The 19,799-nt window shown below is 49.3% G+C and overlaps 2 protein-coding genes across 3 annotated transcripts in view; one reads left to right on the top strand and one right to left on the bottom strand.

Annotated features, from left to right (window-relative positions):
* Nucleotides 1-66: 66 nt before the first annotated feature.
* Nucleotides 67-16,541, top strand: IGFBP7 (insulin like growth factor binding protein 7). Of its 2 annotated transcripts, none has more exons than XM_027892167.1 (5): nt 67-539; nt 12,335-12,444; nt 13,920-14,036; nt 14,692-14,822; nt 16,293-16,541. In XM_027892167.1, coding segments are annotated over exons 1-5 (825 nt in total). In that variant the 5' UTR covers nt 67-73; the 3' UTR covers nt 16,294-16,541. The 2 variants fall into 2 exon arrangements, with proteins under 2 accessions (XP_027747968.1, XP_027747967.1); XM_027892166.1 differs by having other exon boundaries at nt 14,692-14,818; nt 16,293-16,532.
* Nucleotides 16,474-19,799, bottom strand: part of POLR2B (RNA polymerase II subunit B) — a 17,272-nt gene continuing 13,946 nt past the window's right edge. Inside the window, exons 22-25 of the mRNA XM_027892155.1 lie at nt 19,269-19,382; nt 19,015-19,175; nt 17,601-17,796; nt 16,474-16,726 (exon numbers count right to left, since the gene is read on the bottom strand). Of these exons, the coding sequence (XP_027747956.1) occupies nt 16,637-16,726; nt 17,601-17,796; nt 19,015-19,175; nt 19,269-19,382 (561 nt within the window). The 3' untranslated portion in view covers nt 16,474-16,636. The remainder of the gene's footprint in view (nt 16,727-17,600; nt 17,797-19,014; nt 19,176-19,268; nt 19,383-19,799) is intronic.

Below are 19,799 nucleotides of genomic sequence, written 5' to 3'. Positions count from 1 at the left end.
CGCCGTCGGGGAGGGGTTTCCCCCTTCGGCGGCGGCTAAAGCGGGTGGCGGGGGCGGGCGGCGCCGTGCCGCCATGCCGCCCTCCGCGATGCTGCTGCTGCTGCTGCCGCCGCTGCTGGCGGCGCTGGCGGTGCCCGCCCCGGCGGGGGCGGCGGCAGCGGGGGGCTGCGGGCCCTGCGAGCCGGCGCTGTGCCCGGCGCTGCCGGCGCGGGGGTGCCCGCTGGGCCGGGTGCGGGACGCCTGCGGGTGCTGCTGGCAGTGCGGGCGCGGCGAGGGCGAGGCGTGCGGGGCCGCGGGAGGACGCTGCGCTCCGGGCCTCGAGTGCGTGAAGAGCCGGCAGCGCCGCAAGGCGAAGAGCGGACCGGGGCTCCCCGCCGCCGGCCCGACCGGCGTGTGCCTCTGCAAGAGCCGCTACCCGGTGTGCGGCAGCGACGGGCTCACCTACGGCAGCGGCTGCCAGCTCCGCGCCGCCAGCCTGCGCGCACAGAGCCGCGGGGAGCCCGCCATCAGCCAGCGCAGCAAGGGAGCCTGCGAGCAAGGTGCGGGGAAGGGAGCGGGGTGCGGGAGTAGGGGGGGGAGATGTTCCGCTACAGCCGCCCGGCTGCACGGGGAAAAAAAAAAAATCTGCGCCTCCCGAGTGCTCCTCCCGCTGTTTGGTTTCATCGGGGGTGCTTATTTGTAGAGTGAAGATGAGTTCAGACCCACCTTAAATGGACCGGAGAGTCCCAGTCGGGTGGCGCTGCCTAAACTTGGAGTGACACTTCAGAGCAGCCACAGAAGTGCGGAGGAACTTGGGCGCTCGCTGTTGGCTTCCAGCGGTGCTGGAGCTACGCGGCCCCACTTTTCGTACTTTTGCCTTGCAGGTTGCAATTTGCCCTGCTGGGAGATGGGACAAAAGGGTTGAGCTGTCCAGGGGAGGGTTCTGCCCAGGAAAGTTGCAAACTGCGAGGAAAGGAAATGATAAATGGATGTGAAAACCACAGAAATTCAGAGCCAGCATTCTCTGGTTCAAAATGAAAACAAGCAGTGACTTTCCTGTGAGCTGCACGTAGTGGTTTGCGCTTGCAACATTTCCAACCAGGAGCTTGATTCATCCTGAGCTTTTTTCTTAGGGATGGTGCTCAAGGAAGAAATTGTTCTGCTACAAAGCCTCTACTAGAAATTCTGGCTTCTGAGAGTGCGTTTGTCTAGGAGGGAGGGAAGGAGGGATGGGACACAGCAGGCAAACAATATACTTACTGAACGTCTCAAGGACAGTATTGCAGCGCCAGTGCTGTTTTGGTGGAGGAGCGTTTTCATAAACACAGTATGTGCAGGTCACAACCTCCACCTCCTCCCTCTCTTTCTTCCCATAACTGAGGCCAAGTATGCTTGCAAAAAAAATGTTTCTGAAACTCCCAAGGAAGGCATGAAAGGCTGGGTAAGGATTAGGTTATGGACTTTGATGTTGCCCATTAAATGGCCTGTGTGGCTTTTCACAAACCTTGTGCAAAACATCAGGGTTACATATTAGCCAGAAACATTGTGGTACGTGTTAACTCTTGGAGGGAAGGAGTTCAGCTCTCAGGGTAATGTGGGGTGAGATGAGAATGGTCTCACTCTGTGCCTCTGTCTGCTATTTGGAAGGAGACTTTTCTGCCCAGTGGACTCAGGGGGTGGTCACAGCAGTCCTAAAAAGCAGTCCTAAAGATCTGTGCAACTTGGTCCTGCTGGCCCAGACATGTGAGCAGATGGGCTTGAAAGATTCTGAGGTCATGCTTCAGGTGTGTACTTGAGAAGAGGGCTGTGTTCTCACTTGTCTTTCCCAAAGTCAAATGGGAGTTCATTGCAGAACAGGTATTAATATTCCTAAGATACTATCCCAACCCTTGACTGCACTTCCCTGTGTTCATCCCACACTGCGTTCTGGCTTAACTTGGTGGGGCTTGGAGACATGAGTTTGATGAGGTCAGTGCAAACATGAGCTGCTGGGCAGAGGATGTTGGGAGGCCACTGACGTGCCAGCCTCAAACAGGCTGTTTCCTGTTGTTTAAGAACATCATTGGAGTACGTGGTGCTGAACCACTGCCAAAATGTCCCCTCCTCCATCACTCTGGGGAACCACTCTTCTTTTGGCTCCTGCTGCTGGGAGAGCTCTAACCCAGCATCTCAGGGAAGGCAGCAGGATGGATGTGGGCTGCTCAGCAGTGGTGGTGGAACCAACTCTTCTGAGATTTCCCTCAGCTGCATGAACCTTTCTTGTGCCATGGACCACCTTCTAGTGATATGCGTTGCTCTGTGACTTGCAGCAGAAGCAGGGACTCATCCCACACACGTGGTAGACATCTGGAAGTATTTCTGTAGCCCTAAGGGCCTCCTGGCAGTTAGGACTGTTCGGTGGGAAGGGGTGGGGGAGTTGTAATCTCTGCACAGATTTTGAAACAATGACAGGAGAGAACATCCATCCCATCATCCCCACAGAGCCTAGAGCCTTTTCCAATATCTTTCCAGATAGGAGAGAGCAGTTTTCTGGGTTTCTAGAAGAACCTGGATGCTGTGGGAGTCAATGAGTGGAAGTACTGGCTTTTGCCATTTTCCACTACAAATGGATGTGATGTCCTTAAGGCAGTATCTGGGTTGGAATCCTGCACAGGGAGACCACAAACAGGCAGGATCCTGCATCAGTCATTTGCGTGCAACCCTTTGCAGAGAACGAAGTTCTTGGGTGACAGGGCACTTAGGCTTCCTGCTTGTGGCAGATTGGCTCTGAAATGTCTGCTTTCCCTCTCTGGACTATAAGGATTATATCCTTTGGGTGCAAGAGTGAGCAGCCTTTCAAGGGCATCTCTGAGAAGAGATCCAGAAAAATATGTTTCCAGCAGTGGATCATAACTGTGTTTGATTGCTCTTTTTTGGGACAGGGGAAGTGTTTGTTTTTGTTTGTTTGTTTGTTTTTTGTTATTCCTGGAGATGGAAGGCTTGTTTTGCATGCCCGATTGGATGTTTCTTTTGTTTTTAAAAAGCAAAAGGAAGAAGCCCATCCTTGGCCCTGCATAATTTGCCTTGACCTTGTCCTTGGTTGTTTCCCAGACTTCTCAGATGTGATGTCTGTGTCCTTTGTACAAAAATCATGCAGCCACACAGAAAAAGGTACTTCCGCTGCAGCCAAAACTTCCTGCTGGAGGGCAAAGGAAGACACAGTTGAGAAGAATTTGAAAGGACGGAAATAACCCTGGATATACATGCACTTGGCAAGTGCAGGGATCCAGTCAGCCCTTTATGGAGTGGGTTGCATGTGAGTAGGAGTGTTGGGGATGTCTGGAAAAAGGTACCCTACTTGATTGCCAGCTCCTTGAAGCTGCCTGGCTGCTGTTGTGCTGTGCCAGCAGGGTATGGCAAAACTGCCTGCTTTTTTGCTCTGGGGGAGCAAGCAGTGATGCCATGGTGCTCTCTCCTGGCTGAGGTTCCACTTTGCCCTTACACTTGCACTCACAGCTGACTCTGGGTTTGCGCTGCTCCCTGTCAGGGAGCCACTACCCGCATCCTGTCTCTACCTGTGTGCCCCAGCAGCCTCTTTGTAGCTAATCCCGAGGCTGAGGATGCAGGAGATGGATGCTGTGAAGTTTACCATCTGTTTTCCAGCATTGCCTTTAAATGGAGTGTCCCTTTGCTCTCTGCCTGTGAAAATGCAGCTACACTTAAGCCTGCTCCCAGGTGCTGCAGGTAGGGTGGGTTCAGATGCAGAGCAGAAGCCTGTTGGAGGGGCAGGTACAGGGGTGCCTCTTCTGGTGGACCCTCCACAGGAGGGGAGGCTGCTCTGACAGCTGGGGAGCTGCCCTCTTGTCACTGCTGTCACACAGCTGTGCACAGATGTTCAGAAGAGCCTCTTTATGGAGTTGGTGGCTTCAGGAATGCAGGCTGAAACTCATTTTGCACACAGTGCACACACTGAGGCTATTTACTGCCAGCTAGGACCTGGAGCAGGAGGACTGTGGTACCCAGTGCCCTCCAAAGCCAGCTGGCAAAAAGAATTAGAGTTGCATGGCTCAGCTCAAGCCAGGCAGAAAAACAACCTCAAAGCACCAGCCTCCATCAAAAAAAGCTATGAGGATTTCTGGCACGATGATCTCTCTGAGCTGAAAAATACCAGGCACCAACTTGTTGCCTAATCAGTGCAAGAAGGGACAAATACCCCCGAGTCTCTGTTATCATTAGCTACCAGCAAATACCTGCTTCGAGAGACGTGTTGTAACTGCTGGAAATACTGCTGAAGTTGCCTCAGCACAGCCTAAAGGCCTAATGATTTGAAGTCCCCGATACTGGTGCCAACAGGGTTGGAGTCTCCTGGTGGTTTTGCTGTTGTCAGTCAAGGCTTTGTCTGTGTATTATGCTCACTTCTCTCCTGGTAGAAGCCAAGAGCCCGCCCTTGCCCAGTCAGCGTACCACAAAGTGGCTCTCAGCAGACATCAGAGACAGTGTTTCACTCTCCAGGGAACTGGTGCTGCTTTGTACCTACCTACAAAGACCTCTTGAAGGTGGAAACTGAGGGCCTCTCTGTGTGAAGGGTAGATTTGCTGGCTTGCCAAGCAGTCTGCTTTATTTCTGTTGATCTGAATGTGGTTTAAAGCTCCACGGCTCCATGAAAGTCTTTTACCAGCACTGTGAACGTGCAGTGGTTTTCCTTACGATGATGAGGGCTCAGCACCTTGCAGCATCCATCCCACAGGCTGCAGAGCTTATGAACAGCAGAACCAGGAGAGATTCTTTTAAAGCTCACTGTAATCAGCACTGAACTTGCCTAAATCTCACAGTCACTGGAGCTGTGCGCTCCCCCAGAGAGGTATCATTTTGGCTTCCCAAGACAGCATTCCTCCTGGAAGGTGTTGTTTTTTTTTTTTTAGCTAAGGTGCCACCCACCAGCTCTGGGGCTCAGGAAAATCTGGGTATGAGGTTCTTGGCTGTCCACAGGGCTTAAAAAACAGATTGATGGATGTAGGATTGTGACTGCCAGGCTCTTGTGGAGACTGATCGCCCCGGCGACAAGTAAGGCCACCCCCCTTGCCTTCAAATTCCTGCCACTTTAGCACATCAGTGGTTTTGCTTTGCTGATGCTCCAGTGTACCATAAAGCTACATCTGCGCTGCAAGCAAAGAGGTGCCAAGTTCCCACAGGTCAACTTCAAAACAAGAAACATAAATCACATCTGTTGGGTCATTCCATCCAAATTCAGCTGTTGAGGCTTTGCCAGAAATATCTTACTTTTGAGGGTGGTTTATTTTCTTTTAACCCACTACCAGAGTAGAGCAAAACCAGGGGTTTGGGAAAAACCTTGTGGGAGATGGCAGACTGCTGTTATCACTGACATTGGTTGATACAGCTACCTTAAACTCAAAGGCTCCTAACTCTTTTAGACACCACAAAGCATAGTTCATATCTAATCACATTTTGCAAGAAACTCCTCCAGATTTGTTACAAAAGGCTTAGGTTGCCCTAGTTCTTTCCCCCTGTTCTTCCTTTCCTGGATTTTAAGGGACTTAAAAGATTCTCCACATTTTATAAACGGTTTTGTCTTTGCTGGTGAAAGATTTAGACAAGTTTTTGCTAAGTCATCTGTAACTGGAAATGAATCAAGTTCCCTAACTTTCCTGGGAAGCTGGTTTGGGTTTCTGCATCAGATGGGAGTGGGCAGTACAGCAGTGGCCCTCTACCTGCTGTCCTCTACCACAAAGGAAAGCGTTGTGCTTGCAGGTGGATCTTGCCAGCACTTTTGTGCTGCACGCAGAGTCCGTGGCAGAGCACAGCTGTGCAGGTGCTCGGTTGGGGTTTCGCCTTTTGTTTGGCACCATGGGGTCCTTTCACATGGAGGGTGGTGTAGGGATGTGGTATTTTTCAGTGTGGTGCTTGATTTCTCAGCACACAGTGCCTTGGGATTTTGAGAGAGAGTTTATAGGGCTAAGGCTTAATCATAGAATCATCAAGGTTGGAGGAGACCTTTAAGTCAAGTCTAGCCATCCACCCAGCACTCCCCCTGGTAAGCCCTGAACCACTAAACCATTTCACCCAGCACCAGATCCAGACACCCCTTAAACACCTCCAGGAATGGTGACTCCACCACCTCCCTGGGCAACCTATTCCAATGCCTGACCACCCTAACAGTGAAAAATTTTTTTCTAATATCTAACCTGAATCTCCCATGTCTAATCTTAAGGCCATTTCCTCTGGTCCTCTCACTGGAGGTATGGCAGAAGAGACCAGTCCCCACCTCACTACAACCTTTCAGGTTGTTGTACAGAGCAATGAGGTCCCCCCGAGGCTCCTCAAGAGGCCCTTCTAATCTTCTCTCTACATGATCTCACAACATCCTTATAGTCCTCCCAAGTTATCTGACCCTCCTTCCAGAGATCGTCTTTTTTTCCTGAAGTTTCTTTCTCCTAAGTTCTAGCCTAAGTTCTCTGTTTAACCAGGCTGGTCTTTTCCCCTGGTGACCTGTCTTTCTGCACAATGGGACAGCCTGCTCTTGAGTATTTAAGCATTCCTTTTTGAAGCACATCCAGCCTTCCTGGACTCTATTGCCCTTCGGGACTGAATCCTGAACATTACAGTTCATTGCTGTTCAGTGTTTAAAAATGCTGCTGGTGTTTTTAAAATTCATGTGTGACTGGGGTTTTCCACTTTTGTAGCATAGGCCATAAATTCCTCCTTAAAAGGCATTTAGTTAGATGGAAAAGTTTTGGTTCACTGGAGCTTGAGATTTTATGGTTACTATGCTAAAATCTACTACGGAAGTTGTTTAATATGTTACTTGGCAGAGTCCTGGAAAGCAGCAATATTCTGGGGACTATGCAAAACCTTCACTGCCCGGGAGGATCCCATATTTCACCTGTGTCTTCATTCTCAGTCATCATAGCATGTCCAAATTCACTAGGAAGGAATGATTACTGATCAGCAAATTCCGCCCCATGTTTGTTTTTTCTAATGCTGGAAAGGCACGCTGTGTTTAAAAAAAATGTGTTTAATCCTTTGTTGGGCTGAGGTTGATTGAGGTTACAGCTAAATAGGAGATTACCACGTAACAAGTCTAATCAGGTTGGATTTTTGCAAGCCCTGTTTGCTTTTCCATGCATAAATACTGCCATGCCTTGTTTCTGTGTCTCCCACTGCAAGCTTTTCACATTCTTTCCAGGCTTTAGCTCATGGAACCGGATGATCAACCCAAACCATTCTATGATTCTATGATATAAAGGTCACACACAAGGTCTCTGAAGGCAGCGTTCCCAAACCATGGTATAACAGCAGGGGTGGGATTTCCACCAGTACTGGTCTGCTCCATGCTGAGCCTAGTGGTGTGGAAAGCAGGAGTTGCTCCATGGCAGATAGATGGTGGCCCAGGACCCTTCCTCATGCTGACTCAATCTCAAGTGTCCAGGACTTGGGGCAAAGCTGCATTTGCATTTTCAGCCTTTCCAGGGTCACTGGGCTGCTGAAGTCAGAGATGGAGCATCCAAACAGACATAGCATCTGACATCTACTTTGGTCCGGATGTCTTGGAGCTTCCTTCTGTAACTTCTTAGTCTCTTCAAAGCCAGGTTAAAGGAAGATGAGAAATGCCTTCAGAAAGTGGTAAAGAACAAGGCTTGTAAGTCTGACAGAAAGCAGCAGGCAGCCCTGGGAGTCGGGAAGACCAAAAGCACTTCCTGTCTGTTGCTGCCTCTCACAGAGCACTGACCTGGGAGGGAGCAGCTGAGGCCATGCCAGCTAAAATGAGTAGATGCTGCTTATGGAAGGTTTCCCCTTCTCCATATAAAGTAATTTTGAAAGGAAGATACTTTGCCAGCAACTTAGCAGACTGGAGTCTATTTTCAGGCTTGCAATAGCTTGTGAGAGGGAACAATGTTTAGTTTTTGCTTTGGTTTGCCGTCTCACAGGGAGTGTTCCCAGCCTGTGTTTGGCCTGGGGCTGTGGCACAGCAGTGCTTGTGAGGTTTGGCTGGGAACCAGGGTGACACCCACGTGGGCTTCAGCACATGGTGCGTGGCTTCGTGTGTTCATGTTCCAGACTTCCCGCACACACTCAAGCCCCGAGGGCATACCCACAGTGTTTAGTGTCTGGCTTATATTTGCTTTTAGTGATGTACCTGTAGGCCCCTTGATTTTTAGCATAAAAGTTACTGCTCTGCTTGCTGTGTGGTTTTTATTTGTGTGTGTGTGTGTGGACACCAAAGGAAGATCAGTGAGGACCAGGTAACCCTGAGCTGTGATAGACTGTCCAGGTACCAGTGAAAGGCAGCTGGGTGGGCTGGGAGATGCCAGGTCTCTGCCTGCTGTGGCTGAGCAGAGAAGAGGTGCCTGGTATGGGGAGGGGTCTCAGGAGCAGAAGTCAGGCTCTGCCACATGCTGCTGCAGCAGAAAAGCAACTACATAACAGCAATGGGAACTCCTCTCCAGCTGTTGCTTTTGACATAATGCAGGCTGTCAGCTCCCTGCAATCTGGAGAAAAAAAATAGTCCTTGCACAAATGGTCAGGCTCTCTCCCCGGGGTGAATGAGCTCTGGGGCTCTGCAAAAAGCCCCATCCTGAGCCGGGGAGAGCTATTTGTTTAACAAACAATGGGCAGAGCACTGAGGAAATGCCTGAAGTGCCTGTGGAGAGCAGCTGATCTCCATCAAGAGCCAGGGCTGTCCTCCTGGCCAAGGAGTCAGGGCGAGTCCTGGCAGGGAGCATCTGCACATCAGCAGTGCCCCTGGTGCAGGCCCTGGGGGAGAGTGGAGACCGCTCGGTCACCCTGATGGTGATGACCATTTCCATCAGCAGGTGCAGCCCTCAGGTCCTCAGCACAAAGGAGGCGGATGGAGAAACATCTCTTGGGGCAGTGCTGCAAGTAGAGCACCAAGGCCTCTCAGGTGCAGGCTGTAGGATGATGGCTGAGGGCCTCCTTGCTGGCAGGAATCAAGGCATCTGCTCTGTACAGGGTGGGCTTGTTTCCAGCCCTGCTGAACACACAGTGGTCTTGCTCCCTTGACAAGAATTCCCAAAGCAAGAGGGTGACTTGGAGGAGGGAATGCACTCACAACTTCTGAAGTGCTTGCAAGGCTCAGCCATACCCTGCCTCTCCTGTTGCTGTGTCCTCTGTCCAGCTCTGTCCGCTTTGGGGGATTGTGGGAGAGAGTAGGAGTGGGACCAGCACAGGCAATAAGCAGGGTGAGGGCCATGCACACTGGTGCATGAGTGTCAGCCCACTGTAGCAGGAGTCTAGCTACTGCTGTGGCCTGTTGAGATTTGACTTTAAATCTACTGACTTCTTGGCCTTTCTCATTTATTTTTAGTGGCGGAAGAAGCACAGCTCTAGAATTTTGGCTGTGTGGATTAAAGTGAAACGTCCGGAGAGACGACAGTGACTCTTCCCATGACACTTGTTGCATCTCTCAGGATGTGTATTCCCTCCTGGCCTCAGAGCTGTGCTGGACAGAGGTGGAGGCCTGTGGATGCTTCCAATTCATTTTGCAGCCAAATGCAGAACGTCATGTTCTGCCTGGTTAGATCAGGATGTACATCCCGAGCTCGAGCTCGGGACTGCCTTTTAAAAGTCAGGCTGTTGCTGTGCTGTGGCTGATGTGCCAAGCCAGCCAAGAGCTTTGCTGTGAAGCTGTGCAGGCAATTCTCCTTTCCAAGAAGATAAACAATCTCTCCTTGCCAAGGAGATGGGTAGACATTCTTTCTCTCTTTTCCCCTGCCAGCAGTTGCTGCTGAAAAATCCTTGTGTGATGTGGTGCTGGCAGGGTAAGCAAACACCTGTGGGCAAGAGGGAAACTCAGTGGCAGCCGAGACACCTCAGGCAATGGGCTTAGTGGTGCACTGAATGCTGCCAGTTCCAAGCCAGGGAAAACTTGAGCCAGATTGTGGAAGAGCATAACACTGCCTTAAAATCCAACTGGCTTTTAACAGAAGAGTCAGGATCTCTCCTTTTCTGTGGTGGGAGATGGTGGTCATCTGGGGGGGAGCTGTGTTTTTCCTGCCTCGTGGAGAACCCTGGTAATCAGTGATAAAAAGGATGGTGTCGTGCAAGGGCAGACATAGCCCTGCCTGCTGTGGACAGGCCCCAAGCTCTGCCCTAGGAAGGGCAACTGTCACGTTGAGGGTTGTGCACGTTTGAGCAGAAGGCAGCAGCCGTAGCAGGCTCTGCTGGGTGCACATCAGCTGGAGGCCCTCCCAGAGTGCCGTGCAAGCTAAGCCGCCTGGGGACATCGGGTCCCATAGGAGCTTCCAAGTGCACTATTGTCCCTATTGTTTAGAGGACACCGGAAAAAGAACAGCTGGGCTGTGCAGGAAACCTGCTGTGCTGGGTAAGGGGAGCAGAGTGCGTGACCTGAGGTGGCCCCGTTGTGGGGATGCAACGCCCTGGGCTTGGCCACAACCCCGCTGCTGTGCCAGGGGCCTGGCTGTGGCTGGGGGTGCAGGTCACCCCCCCTTTATTGTGGTGTACTCGGGGGGGAACAGCCTTCAGTAGGGTATTGCTGAGAGTGCAGAACTGAGCATGGGCTGGAGGTACAGATCTGTTCTGGGCCACGTGGGGCAAGGATAACTCCAGCACTTTGCCATAAGGGAAAGTGTCGTGACTCTTGACACACCTCTCTTTTGATGGGTGCACAGGAATCAATTCATGAAGCAGCACAAGCAACAAATGGATAAGCATGTAACGAAGTGCTGCTTAAACCTTTGACTCAGCCCTGTGCAGATGAGGAGCACCTGGGCTGTGGCGTCTGCCAGGAAATCACCTGTTGCTGACCATTAGGTGTGGTTTCAACCATCGCCTGGGGCTACACATAAAACTTCTCTGCTTCTGTGCAGCTGCCTCCTGTCAAAACCAGAACTGGAAAACTTCTGTAACAGAGAATGTTGATGGCAGCACCCCTGGTCTCTTAGCAGCTTCCCACCTGCAGGCCATGTACAGTCATTCCCGGACAGGGAAATCTCGAAAGAGAAGAGCTCACACTTCTCTGGGATCACACCAGCTGCTCAGGAGTGGGGAGCCACCTCAGCATCTCTTGGGCTAGAATAGAAGTATGGCTGATACCCTTTGGCTGGTGATACCAGTGTGGATCTGCCCCCAGATCCTGAGGAGGAGAAAGACACCAGCTTTCTGCTGGAAGATGTTAGTGTGGTGGGATGCACCTGGAAACCTGATCCCCACTGCCTGTGACAGGGCTGCAGGGGTGAGTGCGCATGCAGGGCTGAAATCAGTGCATGTTCAGGACCCCATAAGGAGCATCAGGACCCAAATCTGCCCCTTTTTTATGGGGCTGAGAATAAACCGTGGTCTGTGAGCCAGCATACCCAAGGGCTTCAGTCAGGCACATAGGAAATGCCTTCTCCTGATGCAGTGTAATGGGAGCTTTAGTTTCCTGTTACTGCCTGCATCTTCAGAGCAGAAGGGGGAAAGCTGTTTGTTGTGTTCTTAAAGCTCTCAATAACTGGAAATAAACACTATGTGCTCCTTTGGTCTGCACTTCCTATTATGGGGAATTAATAGCTGCATTTTGTAAAACAGCCTCACTAAAGAGGGATTGGAATAAAAAAGGCCATTCTTCCCTTTCTGGGATATGGGTTACATCTCCAACATTTCTCAGCCTGAGGGGTAAACATCTCCAGCCAGATCTGCAAAACAATTCTGTTCTCATCTTGCTTTGGAAGGAATTCTCTATTTAACCAGGAATTGGAGCTCTCGGGGAAAAAGGAGCTCTGCATTTACCTCATCCCTTCCCAGATCCCTGCCAGGGAGAGCTCTGCCATGCTCCAGCCAGCCTCCTTTGGCTGAATATTGCACGCAGGTAAAAGAGGAGCAGCGTAACATTGAAGTCTGCTAGCCAGCTGCCATGGGATTGAAATCATGCTGAGGAGAAGGATGCTGCCAAGTTGGCCAAGGCCTCTATGGCATGAGAGAGTGACAGGATGCACCCTGTCTCCTGGGGGTCCTTTCCTCCCTGCCAGCTGACTTGGTGACTGCATGGTAAGCACACCCAGGCCAGTTTGTACAGGCCTCCTCAGCCCCTGAGATAACAGAATACAAACACTATCTTACCTCTAACCTCAGTCTTGCAAGTAGATGGACTGATCTGAACTGTTCAACACTTGAGTTTCTGTCTGGTTTCAGTCTGAACAGCTTAAGGCTGGATGCATGTGTTGCTTTGGGGAGGGAAGTGCTTTGATGTGGGATCAGTCCTGCCAGCTTTGCTCCAAGCAAGGATCCCCTTCACCTTGTCCTCAAAACCCATCAGGTGTGATTGGCCCCACTTAAAAGGCTCAGCAAGGAAACAGCTTGTAGTCACCCCAGGCTTAAAAGCATTTCTCCCTTTTTGCAGGACCCTCCATCGTGACTCCTCCTAAGGACATCTGGAATGTGACAGGAGCACAGATCTACCTGAGCTGTGAAGTCATTGGCATCCCAACCCCTGTCCTCATCTGGAACAAGGTAAGGGCCCTGCTAGGAGCTCAGAGAGCAAAGCAAATCTGAGGCAGCTGAAACTGCATGGTAAGCATAAGGACCGTAGCAGATCCCTGCGTAGGAACACACCTCTTTGATGAGTTCTCCCATCTGTGCAGTCCTGTCCACCCCCAAACATTTGGTTTCGCTTAGGCTTTAGTCATTGCCTTTTCTAAACTCTTGTTGATCCCGAGGCAGAACATGTTTCTCTTGGTAGCGCCTGATACTTGGAGCACGCGGGGAATGTCCCTTGACCTGCCATCACCCAGCTGGCAGCAGTGACTGAGGTGGCTAGACATCGCCCACATCGTCGGGAACAGGAACCACATGGGGCAGTTGTCTCCAGTAGCCAGCAGCGTGTTGATCTTGGCAGCACGGGTAACATCTGCCTTTGGACAGGGGCCAGCGTTGAGCAGAGAGGATCGTAGCCGTAGGGCCGAGAGCCACTGCACGGCCCCTGTGGCCTCCTTAAGTGCCACAGGTTTGTGGACGCTTGTGAAGGGCCTTAAAATCAAGCGGAAAACAATACTAGCTTGAGGCTGCTGCGGGCTAAAAAAGCTAGACTGGCCCAAAATTTTCCCTAAGACAATAAGCTTTATTCATAGGGGTTCCAGTGCAGACCCTGGGGTGAGCAACGTGGGCATGCTGACTCAGGCAGCGTTTTCTGCTTGTTTATGAGCAGATGCTGAGTTTACACTGACTGTCAATGCTACTCTGCTTTTTGTGCCTCTACCTCATGGCCGAGAGACTGCTGGACACGGTGATAACAAGGGTTGAGTACCACCCAGGCTGTGCTCGGGGCTTGGATACGCAGCCCTGGCGAGTGACTGCAGTGCTCTTTTCCCCTCGATGCTGTGCCCACCAGTGGGGACAGCCTGGTTTGCTGCAGCAGAAACATGCAGGGCTGTTGCTGGTCTGCTGGGAAGAGGATAGGTCATGCAGGCGGACACTCAGTTCTCTGCTGCTGCCACGTTAAAAAGCCTGATCGTCAGGAAGTTATGGGGGAGTCTCTCCAAACAAGGACAACAGTCAGCTCCTGGTGGTCTTCCAGTCGCAAGCCAGAGGGCAGCTGCTCCAGCCTGCTGAACTGGATTGATGTACGGCTGCCAGCAGCTGCAGGCTGCTGCACTGACGGGCTAAACACACCCTTGGGAACACGCACATGAGTTCTGTGAGGCCAAGTCAGTGCAGTCAGTGCAGGGTATGTTTGCACGCCCCACTGCTCAGCACCATCCACGTCAGAAAACTGTGCCACTCTGTGTTCCTGCTGAGGCCAGGGGAACACAGCCTCAGTGCAGATGCTGAGGCACTGGGGCAGTACCATGTGGACAATAAGGTGAAATGCTGACACTAGGAAAAACACATTCATGTAAAACTAGCATGGATCTTGTCTGTGTGTGGGCTCTAGCAGTTCCAGCATAGATAAGCCCCCAATTCTTACCCGTTTCTGCCCTTCTGTTTAGATAATTCGAGGACAGTATGGTGTCCAGAGGATGGAGCTCCTGCCTGGAGACCGGGAGAACTTGGCTATCCAGACCCGAGGGGGCCCTGAGAAACACGAAGTGACGGGCTGGGTGCTCGTAAGTATTTTGTGTACGCAAAGAGCTGCACAAACAGTACAGGGCAGTTCGCAAACATGAACAAACAACAGTACAGAAGGCAAATGGCAACACATAGGGCAATTGGAGGAAAACCACCTTGTGTGAATTAGGGGTGAAGGGTAAAGGTGGCTGCTTGCTCCAGTCCTACCTGTTGCATGCATCCTATCTCTGTCCAGCATGCAGCAGAAGGGTGCATTTTGTGACCAGAAAAGGACTGACTGAAATAAAAGTTCTCATTACTTTCCTGCTGCCATTAGTGGGAAAGAGACCCTTTCCACGCCTAGGAAGGAACCAGTACAGAGGGTAAGGCATCCCTCAAACCCACCCACAGCTGGGGTGCCCTTACAGATCTGCCCTCTGTGAAGCAGAGAAGAAAGCTAGGCTCACCCACAGGAGTGGGTGCTTGTCCCAAACCCCACTGAGGAGACCCACCACAATCTGAACCAGACTGTTCAGAGCTGACAGAATGCATGCAGTCAGCAGGGTCGCTCAGGGTGAACCCCTAGAGGCACTCTGTTCATCTCATCACGTCTCAAGCAACTAGCAAGTTATATAAGATGCCTTAAAACAAAATCACCTCTACCCATGCACGGGATGCTCACTGGGGGGCCGGGGCTGTGTTTCTTCCCCCTAGATATCCCCTCTGAGCAAAGAAGATGCTGGGGAATATGAGTGCCATGCGTCAAACGCCAAAGGAGAGGCAACAGCTTCTGCAAAAATCCACGTTGTGGAAACTCTGCATGAAATTGCTCTGACCAAAGGTTGGTAAGTGTGGCTGAACACTCAGCAGCTCTCTCCCCCAACTTGTTGTACTGTTACTTGATACAAAAGGACTACCTCTGTTTAATGCTTTCTAAAAAACCCAAACAAACTAACCCAAAAAACACCCCCCCACTAAAAATACCAGTTTTAACACACAGTTTTTTGTGTTCGGCAAAACATTCCCAGCAAATCTCAGCTGCTAAAGCTCTCAAGGGAAAGAACACTGCCAAGTGCTGTAAAGTACTGGAGATTAAAGATACCAAATTAAAATTAAAAAATACCTTCTGGGTTTCTTGCAGGGCCACTTTAAGTGATTTTCCAGCCCTAAATTTATATCATCTCTGTTCTTTAGACACTTCCAAACCCGCCCATTTCTCCTGGAAGCAATATTGGCACAACAGGCCCCAAAGCAGACAGGGAACTTCAAGCACTTAAATTCCTTCCAAGTCCCTGTACCTCCACCATCCTGGAAACACCCCAGCACCTGCCATAGTCTCTGCATTCTGGAGTGTCAAACCTTGGAGCGTACAGATATGCCACAGCAGGTCCTCTTTGCCAGGCTGTGTGCAAAGCTAATGGCAAACCAACCACTCTCATTCCAGCTGCAGAGAGGATGGATCACTATCACATGCACATATGCTTAGGAACAAATCTGGGTAACTGGGACAGTAACTGTAAATGTGCTAGAAGCAGAGGCACTGGGAACCAAGCATCCATGTAAGGAATACTGTGCTGCCCAAATTCACTTTTGGAAATAATCCTTAGTTTTAATCTCGGCAGCTTTATCCAAATTATACAGTCTTGACTTTCTGTATCCTTGTGTCTGTGAACAGCTGAAATACTGCCCTTAAGAGAGTATTAACAGCACTTGGCATTGAAGTAAGAGCTTAAAAGGAATCCAAATATCATGCAGAAGAACTCTGCTAATGTTTTTCTAGTCTCTAATCCCTTTTCAAGCACCTTAGTTATGGATGTGAATGAAACTGAGTTTTACTGAGTTGTGCCACAAACAGCACGCTTATACCCCAGAACAGAAAACGTTCACTCCTCCTCTCACAGTAACTACGGTGAGGCTGCAGTACCATGTACATTGCCTCATAGTTTATTTCTTACACACAACCCTCATGTGCTACAGCTGCTTCTTTTCAGCTGTAGAAAAGCTCTCTAGTCAGCACGCTGGAGCCAGGTGATAAGTAAGTGTAGGCTGCCAGCTTGAAGGAAATTGATAAGATTAATGGAACAGACTGTCAGACGTCATAGCTACACACTGAGAGTCTGTGTCCCATGTCCAGGTGATCTCAGCACAGAAAAATGCATTTATTATCATCCCCCTGCAGCAGGGAGGGAAGGAAAGAAGGAAGGAAGAAGGGATCAGGTCTCGCCCTCAGCTAAAAGATCAGAAAGCTACTGCCAAAGTTGCAATATTCCCTCTTGGAACAGTACAGAGTGTAACATGTTTTTGTTTTTCCACAGATGATGGTGCAGAGCTGTGATGTGAGGACTTTCACTTACGCACAGTTTTAAATTAGTATTTTGGAAAGCTGCAAGCTCTGGCTTTTTCTAGCTGACTAATCATTCCCTCTTAACTCCCTTGTTCTTTGACTCCCAATTTGCTTGCACACTTCTTTCACAGATGCACAAATAAAGAGATTCACAAGTTTGATTACAAATTTTAATTCTATTTACAGGAAATAAACATACTTTTGAACAGCACAGGGCAGATGAGTAAAACTGTATTTTGAATGCAACGTACACAAAATTAAACAAAACCCGAGAACTTCAGTCTCGTAATTAAAAAAAGAAAGCCCTTTTAAAGGCTAAACACTCATCATACGAGGTGCAATACTCATAGACATCAGTTCTTGGAAGAGGAGTTTGCAGGCGTAGGGCATTCGAACCAAAGATATCTGGAAAGAGATTTCGAAAGTCTTGTGATAAGCACTCCTAAAGCATCAACTTCTACCATCCCCTAAACAAATAACTCGTCAAGTTTTTGGCTCCAAAGCAAGTCTGAAGTTATGCATGAAAGCATTTAACAAGAATTGCTCACAGACGGTACCAAAGCAAGAGGGGAAGCTGAGACTGTCTGTAGAGGTTACGACCGCAGCTATTCAGAACACATTTTTAACATAAAACCTTCAGCCAAGGGATCTGATCCTAAACAAGAGCCATTTAACAAGGGAACACGTGCACAGCCAAGTGTGCCTGAGGTGCAGTTAAGATTTCCAGCACACACTGATTGGTAACTCCAGTGCCACTGCTGTGGGGGCAGCAGTCAGTCCCTGGCACAACAACAAGCCTGTTCAAGGCAACTCTTTTTATCTCTGCCGCCACCCTTCCTTGACATGGTGCTGTAACGAAGCACACACTGCAGGGCTTTTATTAATTATAAAAAAAAAACACACCAAAGTGCAACACAAAAGGCCTCCCATGGGGACCCAGCTCTGCAAGCATAAATATCTTCATGGGACAGTCACAAGGGCGATGGCTGTTAAATTCCTGTTTTACTTCTAAAAATAAGCTCTCAAGCGTTTAAAGTCTCTGAAAACTCTGCACTGTACAATACTTGAGCAGCATTTCCTGCCAAGCCAACACTCTAAAGTTAATAAGGAAGCATCCAAATTAACTAGGTCACTGTAAACACTTAAAACAGTTATGAAACTAAAATAGCAATTGTTCTGGTGCTTCTTTAAATATTTACTTCCCTATCCTCCTGTTCACTGGAGTGGCATTTCCTCTTGCCCACAGAGAGAAACAGTGGCTGATGAAAACCACACGTACCTGAGTTTTATTGCGGCAGCCGCGGCACTCATAGGTGTGAGTCCTCGTGTTTGCAATCGCCATGATTCCACAGAGGTTACACACATGCACCTGGTATGGGTCTGAAGCTTCAAACAATCTTTCTCTCAAGAACTGGGCCGCTCCGTGAGCAATCTGGCAATCCCGTTCCATTTCTCCAAAGCGAAGGCCACCATCACTGAAAAGAGGAAAACAAAACACCCCACTTAAGTTTTCTGTTCATTGGCAAAATGATCAGTTTTGTTGGCAGAACAAGTATCTTACCAGAAACACAACAGCAGTATTGCAAGGCTGGAGGAAAGCTGTGCATTAATTTTTCTCTAACACCTCAGAATAAACTGTTACGGAGAATGCGAACACAGTAATTTTTAACTGCTGCTGAGCATTTCTATGACAGGTGTCTGACAGCCACAGCACAACCACACAGCTAAATGAAGTATGCAGTTAAGTCATCCTCTACTTATCTGTGGTGGGTTTAACTTTGGCTGTCTGCCAGATACCCACCAAGCATCTCTCTGACTCCCCCACCAGGTCGAGAGGACATGGGGAGAGAATAAGATGGAAAAACTCATGAGTGGAGATAAACCCAGGGATATTGCTTATCAACTACTGTCACAGGCAAAACAGACTCAGCATGGGGAAAATTGATTCACTGCCCATTAAGAATGGAGTAAGATGATGAGAAGCAAAGACAAAATTAAAAAATTCATCTCCCCAATCTTCTTCCCAGGCTCAACTTTACTTCTTCATTCCAAACTCCTTCCTCCCCTCCCCATGGTCACAGGGAGAATGGGGGTTGCAGTCAGTACATAACAGTTCCTCTCAACTGCTCCTTCCTCCTCACACTTTTTCCCTTCCACAGCATATGGTCCCTCCCGTGGGATAGTCTTTCACACATTGTTCCAGCACAGGCCTGTCCCATGGGATACTATCTTTCAAGAACAGATTGGTGCAGCATGGATCCCCCACAGATCATACCTCCTGCCAGGAGTCTGCTCCAGTGTGGGTTTTCCATGAGCTGCAGGGCAGTTCCTTTCGCATCTTTTCCCTTCTCTCTCTCACAGGTGCTGCACAGCATTTTTTACCCTTTCTTAAATACATTCCCACAGAGGTGCCACCAGCACCGCTGACAGGCTTTGGCTGGTCAGAGCCAGCTGAAAGTGGCTGTGGCCAGCACAGAGCAACCCCTGGTCCTTTCCCGGAGAGGCCACCTCCTGCTACCAAAGCCTTGACGCTGCACCCAACACTTGATCTTAAGCCAAACACATGAAAAATGGGTGGCTAATTGGGGTGAGCGAATGAAGTTCTAGCTGCAAAGCTGAGGCAACTAGTAGTAAAAATAGTAAACTAATAGTAAAATAGTAAACACCATATAGAAACTAACACGCATCCTTACCGAGATCTACCTTCCATGGGCTGCCTGTTAAGTATCTGGATGGGCCCTCTTGCACGAGAATGGATTTTGTCATCTACCATGTGCTTCAATCGCTGGTAATACGTAGGACCAATAAAGATCTGTGATGTGATTTTTCGACCAGTGAAGCCATTGTAAAGGACCTGAAGAAGTCAATGCAGTCACTGAATCATAAGGCTTACTATCCACCAGATGTGTATTAAAAAGATTACAATGAACTGATAATTTGGTTATACCTCATTTCCTCTTAGATGATAGCCATAATCTGATAAAAGATTGGAAATCTTCTGCACATTGACAGCGTCATTAAAAGGTGTAGCATCACCAATTTCTCCCTTGTTTGCAGACACCTACAGAGAAGGGATTTGCAAAAGTCTGTCATGTTTCTGAAGGACTGGTTACACTACATTAAGCTGTTTCAAACAGTTCAACACTTAATGCTTGAATCTCAGATTCTGTGCCCATCATAGTACCCTATCTTGCTTTGTTTATCAGCTACACAAAAAATACCCAGTATCAACAAATTTGCTACTTCTTTTGGTAGGTCAGGGAAATGTCTGAACAAAAGTAACAGATGAGAGAGCACACTGTGGTGTCTGACTTGCTGGGCAAAATTTACAGGACTGTAGGTCTTCCCCAAGAAACCTGCTTTTGCTATCAAGTAACTGCAGAATAATCTTTATTTTTCAGTTGAGTAACACCTACTAGGCAGTACTTATCTTTACAAAAAAAACACCCCAAACAAACAAAAGCCCCTCCCCCAAATT

The sequence above is a fragment of the Empidonax traillii genome, unplaced genomic scaffold (assembly GCF_003031625.1).
Source record: "Empidonax traillii isolate 1590-97213 ecotype Southwest subspecies unplaced genomic scaffold, ASM303162v1 scaffold340:size591717, whole genome shotgun sequence".
Taxonomy (NCBI): domain Eukaryota; kingdom Metazoa; phylum Chordata; class Aves; order Passeriformes; family Tyrannidae; genus Empidonax; species Empidonax traillii.
This window is presented reverse-complemented; position numbering and strand designations above follow the sequence as displayed.

Coding starts and splice junctions, on each gene's coding strand:
- IGFBP7 (XM_027892166.1), top strand. CDS start 74: ATGCCGCCCTCCGCGATGCTGCTGCTGCTGCTGCCGCCGCTGCTGGCG. Junction 540..12,334: donor CAAGGGAGCCTGCGAGCAAG/GTGCGGGGAAGG, acceptor CCCTTTTTGCAG/GACCCTCCATCGTGACTCCT. Junction 12,445..13,919: donor CTGTCCTCATCTGGAACAAG/GTAAGGGCCCTG, acceptor CCTTCTGTTTAG/ATAATTCGAGGACAGTATGG.